This window comes from Tricharina praecox (assembly GCF_024521635.1).
Source record: "Tricharina praecox strain CBS 144465 chromosome Unknown BZA05scaffold_4, whole genome shotgun sequence".
Taxonomy (NCBI): Eukaryota; Fungi; Ascomycota; class Pezizomycetes; order Pezizales; family Pyronemataceae; genus Tricharina; species Tricharina praecox.
In genome coordinates, this window is record NW_026250406.1 from 1,400,506 (window position 1) to 1,412,495 (window position 11,990).

An 11,990-nucleotide genomic window follows, 5' to 3' on the forward strand; every position below is an offset into this window, starting at 1 on the left:
GTCTGTCTGCCTGTAGGATACTGGCGGGGGATGGGGAGGTGTTGGTGGGGGCCGCGTCTGGGGTGATGGATGTCGATCCGAGCAGAAAACCAACCCTAACCGCAGGTGCGCCGCGGCTTTGGAGTGGCCAGCTTGCCGAAATTCGTGCATCGCCAGACAGACGTCGACGACGACAAGGCGACGACGATGATACGACAAGGACACGCCTAGAGTACGCTCACGTTCGTCCCAACCCAACGCTGCTGATGCACTGCTGCACAGTGACGGCATATCAGCTCCGTTCGTATCGGTCGGTATCGGAGATCGAAATAATGTCCGGCGCTTTCGATCCGGCGTGTGCACCCTCACTCTGCGGACTCTGCGGACTCTGCACACTCTGCACACTCTGCACACTCTGACTACACTGCGCACACTGTAACTACGAGAATGGGCAGAAAGATGTGCTTATCGAGCGCGATAGTCCCCCCACACGGGAAGGACAAAGTTCGCTCCCCCACCCCCCGCCCATACGCGTCAAGAAGTTCTTTCTGCACCCTACCTTGGCCATAGTAGCAGCCGGCAGCCAGCAGCCAGCTTGTCGGGGCGGGCGGGGCGATATCCTCCTAACTGGGCCTGCGCTTCTGGGCTGCATCGATCTTGCGAGGAGCAGAAAAAATCTTCGTGGGCGGCAGGCCGCGAGCGCGAGGAAATATATCTATGTAGTTTGGCCAATCTTCCCACCTGCTTGATCCCCCCAGTGTTCACTGTGCTCGTCGTCGTCGTCGTCCTTCGAGGTCAGCTAGTAGCAGCACCAAGCAGCAAGCAGAGGCAAGCAGAGGCATGAGCAGCTGAGGGACATCGCCACATCCATCCACACACACACACGTCCAATCCCAACCCAACCCATCAAATCCTCCGCACCACTCGCTCTTCCACACCATACCATACCAGTTCCCACACACCTACCATCTTCTAGTACCATCCCCAACCCCATCCCCAACCCCATCCCCAACCCCATCCCCAACCTCATCCCAGGAGCGCAGCCATGCCCGGCGCCGTCGAGATTCTACCGCCATCGCCGGCTCTGCGGGCATCCAAACTCCCCGATGCGCGCATCCGCGACCACGCGATCCGGGTCGCGCCACTGCTCGACAACTTCCACGTGACATGGCTGGAAAAAGAGAAGGACCGCTGGGTCCAGGAGGGCTGGATCACGAAGGCGCACAAGGACGCGCTGGTCACCGGCGTGGGGTTTAGTACGTACTCTACCATCCTACCCACCGTGTTTCGCGTTCCCTCGGTGGATGTTTGCTGACGGTGGTGGTGCGGGAAAAAGTCTCCTCCGTGAAAGGCATGGGCAGCAATCGCGGCAGCAAGCGGGATATCCAAGACGTGTACCTGATGCCGCCGGGGGCGACCAAGCCGTCGCTCGTCGTTGAGGGCGGCGCCGCGCACGACGAGAAGGAAATGGTCAAGGACATGAAGAACTGGCTGAAGAAGGGCCAGAACCAGGTCAAGAAGGTTATCTTGATTATCTGGATCATGCTGCCTGGCGGCATCATGGGTGGCCGCATCGAGGTCTATGAAATGGACGAGAAGAAGAAAAATACGGTGCTGGTGGATGAGTGGGTATGTTGATGCCGTGCCGGAGGTGGCGAGCGCTGGATGGACCGTGTTAATGGCCGGGTGTCTGCAGATCTACGTACCGGAGGACCCAGATTCGGAGTCGCAGTCGGTGCGGTTGACGTTGGGGGAGCTGTACAGCACGAAAGCGGACCGGCTGCCCCCGCACGAGCGCGAGATCATCATCGACATGCAGATCGAGAAGTTGTGCGATGACGCGGTCGAGGCGATCGGGTCGTCGAACCTGCAGTGCGCCGACCCGGACGTGGGGCTGTGGCACTTCCAGAACCCGCAGCGGCTGCTCGCGAGCGAGAAAGATGGCCCTGGGGGCGGCAGCGGCAGAAGCATCAACTCACATAATACCAATGGCAGCTACAATACAACCATCGACAACTCCAACCGTGCCGTGCAGAACTTTCATTTCTACCACTTTGTAAGCCTGCCCGCGAGCCGTGCTCTGTGTAGCCGAGCGAGCTGACTGACCTGACCTTCGCAGCCTACTTCCCCAACAGACTTCCTCACATACATGCACAACATGATGCAGAAGCTCCCGGCGTTCACCGCCGACTACCCAACCATGGAGGCGAAAGCGCGGAAATTCGCGAGCAACATCAACCCCGCGCTGCGCGACCTGCACCTCGCGCAGCCGGACACCTTCAACCTGACCAAAGTCGCGCTGTACGACGTGATCATCCTCTGCGGTCCGTGTCCTCCCCCCGCCCCCCCCCCCCCCCGTCCCGCCCCACTGACCAAGCGCAGACGACAGCGGCTCCATGAACCTCGGCAACCGCAACGCGCTGCTGGCAGAGACGATCGACCGGATCCTGCCGGTGGCGACTCGGCTGAACGAGGCCGGCGTCTCCCTGCGCTTCATCAACTACAATCAGGACCGCGAGTTCAACGACTTGACGTCGCAGCCGCAGGTGGCGAAGACGCTGCGTATGGTGTCGCCCGCGGGGACGACGCGGATCGGGACTGTGCTACGGCATAAAATCGTTAAGCCCATACTCGCGAAGGCGAGGGCGAATACGCTGGTTTCGCCCGTGTTGGTGGTTATTGTTACGGATGGAGAGGTGAGCTGAGTTGAAGAGCGGTGGGGGTAGATAGGGGGCAGCAGCTAACGCCCCGCGTGACAGCCGTCGAGAGAACCACTCGACACCCTCAAAAACACTATCATCTCGTGCAAACACGACCTCGACGAGATTACGAACGCGTCGGGCAGCGCGTACGGTCGCTCTTGTGCGTTTCTCCCCCCTCCCTTCCCTTCTTTCCCCACCTTTTACTGATTAGAAGGATAGCGGTGGTATTCCAACTATCGCACGTAGGCGACAACGCGGACGCGGAGCAGTTCGTGCACAGCCTGTCCGTAGACCCAGAGCTCGAGGGCATGGTCTACTGTAACCTCAAAAAGCTCGATGAGCAGCTCGCTAGTGGGTCGTCGGCGACGAAGAATCGTTCGGTATGTTGCACACTTACCTGGGAGGCGGTGAGGGAGGGGTGGGGGTGTAAGGGGGTTTATTGGAGATGTTGCAGGGGCTAATGAATGGGTGGGATGAACAGTTGCTGGAATTGTTGTCGGTTGCGATTAATAGGTCGTGATCAGTGCGTGATGAGTGGATGCCGGAGGGGGAGGTTTGTCTGATTGGAGAGTGTATTATGCGTGATTAATGATCGACGACGACGATTGATGTTGATGATGATTTATGATGATTTATGACGGTTTTGGGGAGGTTTATTGGCGTTGATTTTTTATTTCTTGGGAGGAGGGGGAATGGGGTTGACTGCGAGGCTACGGGGCTACGAGGCTGCGAAGGGTGGTGACCTGCGAATGGGGCAGGTGCTCCCATGAGACGATCACCGCGGGATTGGACTTGGATCACGACAGCGTGCCGAGTGGCCGAGGAATATGAAGTCAGGCCGCACATGCGGGGAACGAGCCATTGGCCGGGCGCCATGGCGGGGATTCGGGAATGGATATGGCAGCCTCGGTGGGGAATGGATTATGGGCGTGGGTTGCGTGCTCGAGGCGTTTGGGTGGTGTTTACTGTTTTCTTGCTTTTCAGATGTACATACAATATTTATGAACGGCTATCATTTCCGTGGACGTGCTGTTCTCCCGGGAAATGGGAGTCTATCTCCATCTCCATCTCCATCTCCATCTCCATCTCCATCTCCATCTCCATCTCTGGCCGTGCAAACAGCCAGCGCGGTTGGGTTGTCGAGTCGAAGAACAGGATGCCTGCCGATCTCTTGCTGTTTACATCCTATAGGTGTTCAGCCAGTGGCCGTAGTACCTGCCGCACAACGCAACCAACAGTTCAACTCCAATCGGGCAGATGCCAGATGGATCATTTGTCTGGAACCTGCAGGATTTGGGGGGTGCGGCTGAATGCGTGTTGTGGATGCACGAGAGCTGGTGGTGCGGATGCCGAATTTCGTCTGGTATTGAGGATGCTCTGGTACCGCGCGCGGCAGTTGGGAGAGGTGGTGCCGCGGATCGAAGCTGGAGAGCTGGTGTTGCAAACCGTGTAGGTGTTTGGTAGTTGCTGGTACCGTGGTGTTGGTAGGTACTGGGCTGGTGTCTTCGGTGTTCACTGAGGTATGGCGAAGAGAGAAAAGTGGGGCGACAATGTGTCTACTAGGTGTTAACGTTCTGGTGAAGCCTATTACTCAGACGTATGGCTGAGTATACCGAAAACTGCCAAACTGAAATTCGGTGTCCCGGCCCGGTGGGGAACTGAATTTGGCTCGAAAACTGGAACTGAAAAGAGTGCCTATCCAACCGGGTCCGAAATGGCTCTTCGAAGTTGAAAGGGTATCATACAACCTCCGCTTCTTCATCATCTTTCACTTTTGCCGTCTTCCTTCCAGAACTACGCAAGAATGTGACTGCCACTCACCGGCTCGTCGATCAGTTCCCCCACGTTCCGGCTTCGGGGCCAGTCGTTGTATGTACCGGCTTGGAGGGAATCAAGATGCTCATCCGGTGTCCGAACTGGGAAAACAAACCCGCACACGTTTCGGCAATGTGAGCAGTCACCGGCGTGCGGACTAAATCCGAGGGCTCGCGACCGAGGGCACGCGACTGAGGGCGGCGCCACACCCACGGCGCGAGGGGTTGCCGACTCGTCACTCGTCGACCACCGGTCCACACCCCGACCCAAACGCGGAATCACGTTCGCTCGACGACCGATCCCTGGCTGACTAGCGCCAGCGCACCCCGGTTAATCCGCCGACACGCTGATCTACTTACTAGTACCAAAGCGAACCCCGGACCGCCTAGCCAGATGCCTAGAGCCGGAGACGACGGAAATATCCTAGAAGCACATCCTGCGCCCTGGTAATGCAGGTTGCGATCGAACAGGGATAGCGAGGTACGTACTCTACATGGATTAGAGGTTTCGCGGCGGGGTGAACTTTGAACTTTGAACTTTGAAGACGGCAGTCGCGGGGTCACTGGTCAGGCCATGCCAGGGTGGACTGTGGACAATGCAGCTTCTTCGCGTCGACGGTGGCGAGGAGCCTCCTACATCACCAACCCCGCCTACCTACTCTAATTAAGTATCCCCACGCCAATGAGTCCCCCGAATATACCTAGAAAACATGTAGCCTAGACCTGTGCGGGTAGCCATCTTCGACTCTGGGGTCTGGAGAGTCGAGACTGGAGTACTCGTACATTGCGTGGAAGTTTAGATATCAACCGGCTCGGCTTTGCACTTCTCGCAACGGCGATAGCAGATGTACTGACCGTACGCAATATCTTCAGCCTTCATTGGAGCCGAGAAGCCGAAGAGGCAGCGCTATGCGTGTACCCATTAGGGCCCGTTTGGATGGCCTCAGTTTTAGCGAAAACTGTCAGTTTTTCGAGAAACCGAGGAAACAAAACTGAGACCCCGTTTGAATGGCACAAAAACTTCAAAAAACCGAAACTGTGCGGCTCCAGCGACGGAACTGGTACTAACCTCGAGAGGTCATTTCTCTGCCGCCACTCAGTATCGCATTTTAACTTCAACCATGGACTCCCTTTACAGGGAAAGCGGGGCCACAATGTGTCCACTATTAAAGTTCTGGTAAAGCCTATTATTCAGACTTATGGCTGAGTAATCTGAGAACTGCCAAACACGCTATTAATCTCACAGTTCTCCAGAAACTGAAACTGGACAGAATTCGGTGTCCAGTCCGGGAACTGAATTTCGCTCTAATACTGGAACTGAAAACTGAGGCCATTCAAACGGCCCCTTAGTAGGTGTTCTGACGTCGTTGGACTCGTGGAGATTTTGTTTTTTCGAAGTATGATACGAGTATTCAGCCTAAATGGTAGAGACACTGTGACGACGTAATTCTCGCCAATCCCCCCGATAACGTACCGTAGTCTGTACCTATCACTGGCTCGGTGTATCATGTGCATAATCCCTTATCAACACGGCGGTCTTCATTGAAATTTGACTTTTGAACTATGTACTCGATACCAGACAATTGCAGGTTGCCTCGGATATGGAGTGGTTGCTGGCTCGAGCTTTCGGACATGCACCCTGCGTCGCACGTACCCTGACATTAATTCAGCAGTGCCAGCCTTGGAGCTATGGCAGTATGACTCCCCGTCGGATGTATTCACCACGTCCCAGTTACTAAATTACTTGCATTGTGCTTCTATAAGCGTCATGTATTGCACAGATGTAGATCTTGCGAGGCTTGCGTTCGTAGAGTTAGAGTAGCTGAGCGCGGTGATGCCTAACTATCGCCGACAATGCCGACAATTCCTAGTCGAACAATGTTTCGCAAGTGCGTGATTCCTCTGCGCTGCTACTGTGCCGATACGGTGGGAATACGCTGTCTAGATACTGGTACAGTGGCTGCGTGGCGTGTCCTGTCACTGGTTCGTTTAGAGCACAGATGTGCTTTTAGAAGTCGGAAGTCCTACGGTCCTCCGGTCCTACTGAGTGTATGTACGGTAGTTTGCCAGCATATTGCTCGGAGTCCACTGCGGAGGTAGGGAAGTGGGGCAGCTGAGCTTCACGACACACTGACACGTTATGGTGATGTGTGTACCGGTTACCACGGATGGACTAGCTGCAGATGTTTCCTAATCATTCTGCCTTGTCGCCAGCCAACCCACCAGACTCTACTTTCTCTATGTAGCAGTGCGCTTCTAGAAGCCGTAATGCTTCCAGCTATTTACATACTAGCGCCCATTAGCCTCCACCGTCCGCCGAGCATGCGTGCAGGGATAGTCAACCATTCCAAGCCATGACCACGCTACCAAGCTACCCATCAGCTACCCCGCAGTTCAAACAACCAACGACGTGGACGTCGTTTGCACCACCCGTTCGCGACACTCACCTCGCTCTACTCCGGACGAAATGCAAACGAACGCGACAAGTCACGGATCAGACGGTATCTACAGTCGACTACTGACCGGCGGAGGAGGGGGTGAGGGGAGGAGTGAGGGGCTGGGCAATGCGGGGAGAGGAATGAGGGACGAACAGGTACGGGGACGAGGTTGAGGGGAATAGGGATGGACTCTGGTGAGGGGATGAAGGGCTATAAGTCCGCCGATCATCCCCAAGGGAGAACGGATCCTCAGCCAGCAACTCGCAGTTCACAGTTCTCAGCCCTCAGTCCCCAACACTCTCCAGCCTAAACATCCTCCGCCGCCCAAACACCTCTCCAAACAACCGTACACACTCCCACCCATCCATCTCCCCGCCGGTTTCCGTCCCACTGACAATCCCCAGACCCCAAGCAAAAATGCCTTACACCACCGCGACCGTGCCCACCGGCAGCAACGTGAAGCAGCAAGCCGCGGGCCGCGACAACACCGAGACGGCCGACTCCAACAACACGGCCGCCAACCGCAGCAACAACACGCACACCTGGGGTAGCAACAACACCACCAACTCCAACAACACCACCGACTCCCACAATGTCCACAACGACCACAGCACACATGACAACCACACCAAGAACACGCAGCTGCATAACACTGGCGCTGGCCACCAGACCTTCGGAGACGTTTCTTTCTAGTTGTCTGTGGGGGTGGAGTTTGCGAGCAATGGTCATGTAGCGGAGTTGAGAAGACGCGAAAGACTTGAGACTGAAGCTTGTGCCGTTCGTGCCGAGTGATCGTGACCGTGACTTAATGAAACTTCCCCAGAAGACTGCGTTTCTTTTCCAGTGATAGTGACCTTGACACCATGAAGGCTCCCCAACCGACCGCTTTTCCACTCCATCTGTTTTACTTTGCCTACTGGCATCGATCGTAGCAGAATCCGACATTTCGAAATCCGAAGCCCAGTAATTGTACCCTACCAGCCCCACCAGACCCTGCCTGTATACCTACATTCGTCCCCAACACCTTAGGGCTCGGATGCCTGCGGCACACATGGTCTAGCGAGATTGTCGAACGGGCATTTCTGAGTACATACCGTAGCAAAGAGGTTTCCAGCAGGCATCCGAGCGAGGTGCAAAAGCCGCGGGCGGGCGTGGCAGGGACTCTACATACTCTATATCTGCAGCCTGCAGGGAGCCGGAGCCATCGGAAACATCCTAGAAGCACATCCCCGGGGACCCTGGAAGATTGGCAATGCAGGTTGAGATCGAACAGGGATAGCGAGGTTAGAGTAGGACGTATATAGGACGATTGTTATGCAGGGCTGTCAACCGTCCGTCCGGACTACAGTCCATTAGTGGAACGTAGTCCCGTCCCGTCTCGGACAGGCTTTCCAGAGGACTGATCCATTCCGTCCGGAGGATGAAATGCCCGGATACCCGCCAGGTACCTATAGGTACCTAATAGCACTACCGTGCTATGCTGACTACTATTTTGCAGAGCAGTAGTACATAGCGCGGTGGCTACCATTAGAGTTTTCAGAGTCGTCAAACAGGTTCAGGGGATAGACACGTGCTGGAAGTAGGAACGGGGGTGGTGTAAAGGTTCAATACCGTGAAAGACACTGTGAAATACAGCTGCACAGCAACACATCCGCACACCGGTGCCGCTGTGTGGCGCCACGCCGCTTGCATTGTCCCAGTGTTCCAGTCAATTCCGGGCCCTGTAAGGTATCCGTCCTCATTTCTCCAGCCCGGAAGACTAAAGTCCTTGGTCTCCTCAGCCCGACTAATTCCGTCCCGGGCCGGGCAACCTCAAAGATGGACTGGACGGACGCTTGACAGCCCTGTTGTTATGTAAGTATTATGTAACTACAGGCCTCGTGGCGGGGTGGCGACAGCGACGGTGGAGTGAAGTTTGAACTTTGAAGGCAGAAATGGCGGGGTCATGCCATGCTATGCTAGGCTGGACAATTTATGTACAAGATGGTGGTGGTGGTGGTGGTGGTACTACGTACAGGCGAAGAGGCTTCGTCATCACAGTCCCCGCCTCTCCCCACGCCGATGAGTCCCGGGAGTATTTCTAATACCGGCAGTGTAGACCTGCCCGGGCAGCTATCTTAGAGTATTTTCATATATTCCGTGCAAGTTTGGATGTCGACTGTCTTGGGTTTGCACTTCTCCAGAGTCGAGACGGCAATAGCATGGGCAGCAGCTTCAGCCTTCAGTTGAAACTTGAGGCCCTGAGGGGACAGCCGAGCAGCCGAAGAGGCATTGACATGTTCTACTCACGATGTCTTAGTTACTGGATATCTGCATTGTGCGTCTGTAAGCGGTTTGTATGTGGGTCTTGCGAGGCTTGATTTCGTAAAAGTGCAGGAGTGATACAGTACAGAGAGATACGCGGTCTAGGTACTAGTACAGTGGCCGCGTGTCATTTCCTGTCACCGGTTCCTATACAGTACGGATGCGCGTTTACAAGTCGGATGTCCTACGGAGTCTACTGTAGCCATGGCGGATCATATCGCTCGGCGCTCACTGCGGGGTGAGGGGAGTGGAGCAGATGAGCTTCACGACACAAAGCAGCCTGTGATCTTCAGGCTGAACAACCTCAAAGTATCTCCGCGATGTTGAAGTAAATTGTAATCATTTCTGCGGTGGTGATAAATGTCTGAGGTCTCGCGTTGAGACCGACCGACGTGTTGTACAATACATAAACGTAGCAACAGAGGACGTTTCAACGTTGAGGCGACCGAATCGGGCCCGGCCCCCGAATCCCACAGCAGTTAGCAGTGCGCTTCTAGAAGCCGCAATCCTTCCAGCTATATACCATACTAGCTCGCATTGGCCTCCTCCCAACGCCGCGCGTGCATGCAGGGATAGTTAACCCCACCAAGCTACCAAGCTCCCAGCTACCCCGCAGTTCGAACAACCAACGACGTGGACGCCGTTTGCACCTCCCTCCACTCTGGACGAGATGCAAACGAACGGGACAGCTCACGGACTCGGCAGTGCGACAGCCGACTACGGAAGCAGTGGCTGAAGGGAGGAGTGAGGGGATGAACAGATGCGGGGACGAGATTGAGGGGAAACGAAAGAGGATGGAGAGGCGATGAGGGTGAGGGTATAAGTCCGTCGATGATCCCCGAGGAAGAAGAGATCCTCAGCCAGCAACTCGCAGTTCACAGTCCTCAGTCTCCAAGCAACCAACACACTCCGCAGCCAAAACCACCTATTCAAACAACCGTAAGCACCCACACCCCCCTTCCATCTCCTCGCCGGTTGCAGTCCCACTGACATTGCCATTCCCTCCGCAGACCCCAAACCAAACATGCCCCAGACCACCGCCACCGCTCCCGCAGGCAGCAACGTCAAGCAGCAAGCTGCCGGCCGCGACAACACCGACACCGCCAACTCCAACAACTCGGCGCCCAACCAGAGCGGCAACACGCACACGTGGAGCAGCAACAACGTCACCGGCAGCAACAACCGGACCGACTCCAACGACAGACACGACGACTACAGCAAACACGACGACAACACCAAGAACACACAGCTGCACAACACCGGCGAAGGCTCGCAGAAGTTCGGAAACCTCAAGTTCTAGTTGTCCGTGCGGTGAGTGCGAAGGAATGGGTGCAATGCAGTTTCAGAAGAGAGGGGTCATGTAGCGGAGGTGTGCGCACGCGAAAGACTCTGAGACTGAATCTTGTGCCGTTCTTTCCCGGTGATCGTGACCGTGACACAATGAATCTTCCCCAACTAACTGTCTTTCCACTACGTGAGCTGTAAGGCTTTGCCTACACACTGGCATTGATCGTAGCAGTATTGTTATCCAACAGTCCGACATTATTCCGAAGCCCGGTCGTTGTGCCCCACCAGCCCCACCAGACCCTGTCTGCATGCATGATGATGCACTCGTCCCGCCAACACCCTGTGATAGAGACGGTGGATAAGATCATGGCGAGCGATAAGATAAGATAAGGTGGAAGGCTAGCCGGACTAGCCAGATCGGGTGGTTCCGAGCGTTGAAAGCAGCGGAGCAGCCATGTACTGTAAGATGGCCTTTGAAGTTGAACAGAACCTCAACTTCGCCATCATCCTTCGTTTCACCGTTCCCAGTGCGGGAGTACGTCAACACTCTGGACAGCACAGCACCCTACTATACAGCGCTGTGAAGCCCCTCCTAGACCGCCGAACTGACGCACACGGCACTACGTACAGGTCTATCGTACTGGGTGTGAGGGCAAGTGCTGGCTCACCAGTTTTTCCCCCATACAACTTAGTCACAACCACTCACTCATTTAATTGTATCGAGTGCTTATAATTCGTAATGGTGGTGAGGCACCACTTATTGGCAGCTCCTGATACAGAGTTAGAGTACGCACACAGGCGAGTACGTTACTACCATCGTCAGGTGGCAGATGATCGCTGATCAGGTCGAAGCTAACGCAGCAGCATACCTACTCTACATAGGTAGAAGAAACACGCCTACAACACGAGAATCTCGCCTGCACGATACTCCAGGAGTGTTCTGCGGCGATAGTATCCACCACCACCACCATCACCGCGCATTACATAGAGCTCGTACGCACGGGGATCTACGATTACCGACATCGCGCTCTGTACTCTACATAGAGTAACGTTGAAGCAGTACGGTGGTTAGCTCCAGCGCCTCTGCATGGTGACGCTGGGACGCGGGGACGCGGGGACAAGCCACTAAAAAAATAGAGTTTTCAGGGCCGCAGAATCGTTTCTTTTCTTTTTCTTTTTCTTTTTCTTTTTCTTTTCTATTTTTAATTGATTTCATTTTTTGGCGAGGTGTTGCTATCGGTACTGCGGGGTGTTGTGAATCGTGATTGGTTGCGATGAGGTGGAGAAGGTGTCCCGCTTTGCGGCCGTGCGGGTGGGATTTACGGACGGATCCGGAGCGGTGATTCGAGGCGTCGGGGATCGCTGGGTAAGTATTTCCATCCGAGCAAGACAACGATCTCCATAACTAACACTCGTCCGTACGTAAAAAGAAGTACGTACCCTGCGACGTCACCCGTCCGGTGCAG

General features: G+C 55.3%; 3 protein-coding genes across 3 annotated transcripts; 2 read left to right on the top strand and 1 right to left on the bottom strand.

Annotated features, from left to right (window-relative positions):
• The first annotated feature begins 1,405 nt into the window (after positions 1 to 1,405).
• On the top strand, positions 1,406 to 3,324 carry BZA05DRAFT_204184 (uncharacterized protein). The gene is made up of 7 exons (XM_051479531.1): positions 1,406 to 1,604; positions 1,676 to 2,035; positions 2,099 to 2,303; positions 2,362 to 2,675; positions 2,739 to 2,841; positions 2,901 to 3,061; positions 3,163 to 3,324. Exons 2-7 carry the CDS (start codon positions 1,793 to 1,795, stop codon positions 3,199 to 3,201), a joined length of 1,065 nt encoding a protein of 354 aa, XP_051342688.1. The 5' UTR covers positions 1,406 to 1,604; positions 1,676 to 1,792; the 3' UTR covers positions 3,202 to 3,324.
• A 3,804-nt stretch (positions 3,325 to 7,128) lies between these two features.
• BZA05DRAFT_204284 (uncharacterized protein) lies at positions 7,129 to 8,085 on the bottom strand. Its single transcript, XM_051479532.1, has 2 exons — positions 8,028 to 8,085; positions 7,129 to 7,973 (listed from the first exon to the last, which is right to left on the bottom strand). The coding sequence occupies exon 2, from the start codon at positions 7,876 to 7,878 to the stop codon at positions 7,240 to 7,242; it is 639 nt and encodes a 212-aa protein (XP_051342689.1). The 5' UTR covers positions 7,879 to 7,973; positions 8,028 to 8,085; the 3' UTR covers positions 7,129 to 7,239.
• A 1,653-nt stretch (positions 8,086 to 9,738) lies between these two features.
• Positions 9,739 to 10,644, top strand: BZA05DRAFT_388986 (uncharacterized protein). Its single transcript, XM_051482720.1, has 2 exons — positions 9,739 to 10,176; positions 10,248 to 10,644. The coding sequence occupies exons 1-2, from the start codon at positions 10,069 to 10,071 to the stop codon at positions 10,599 to 10,601; spliced, it is 462 nt and encodes a 153-aa protein (XP_051342690.1). The 5' UTR covers positions 9,739 to 10,068; the 3' UTR covers positions 10,602 to 10,644.
• The last annotated feature ends 1,346 nt before the right edge of the window (positions 10,645 to 11,990 follow it).

Coding starts and splice junctions, on each gene's coding strand:
- BZA05DRAFT_204184 (XM_051479531.1), top strand. CDS start 1,793: ATGCAGATCGAGAAGTTGTGCGATGACGCGGTCGAGGCGATCGGGTCG. Junction 2,676..2,738: donor TTATTGTTACGGATGGAGAG/GTGAGCTGAGTT, acceptor CCCGCGTGACAG/CCGTCGAGAGAACCACTCGA. Junction 2,842..2,900: donor CAGCGCGTACGGTCGCTCTT/GTGCGTTTCTCC, acceptor TTAGAAGGATAG/CGGTGGTATTCCAACTATCG.
- BZA05DRAFT_204284 (XM_051479532.1), bottom strand. CDS start 7,878: ATGTCGGATTCTGCTACGATCGATGCCAGTAGGCAAAGTAAAACAGAT.
- BZA05DRAFT_388986 (XM_051482720.1), top strand. CDS start 10,069: ATGATCCCCGAGGAAGAAGAGATCCTCAGCCAGCAACTCGCAGTTCAC. Junction 10,177..10,247: donor AACCACCTATTCAAACAACC/GTAAGCACCCAC, acceptor TTCCCTCCGCAG/ACCCCAAACCAAACATGCCC.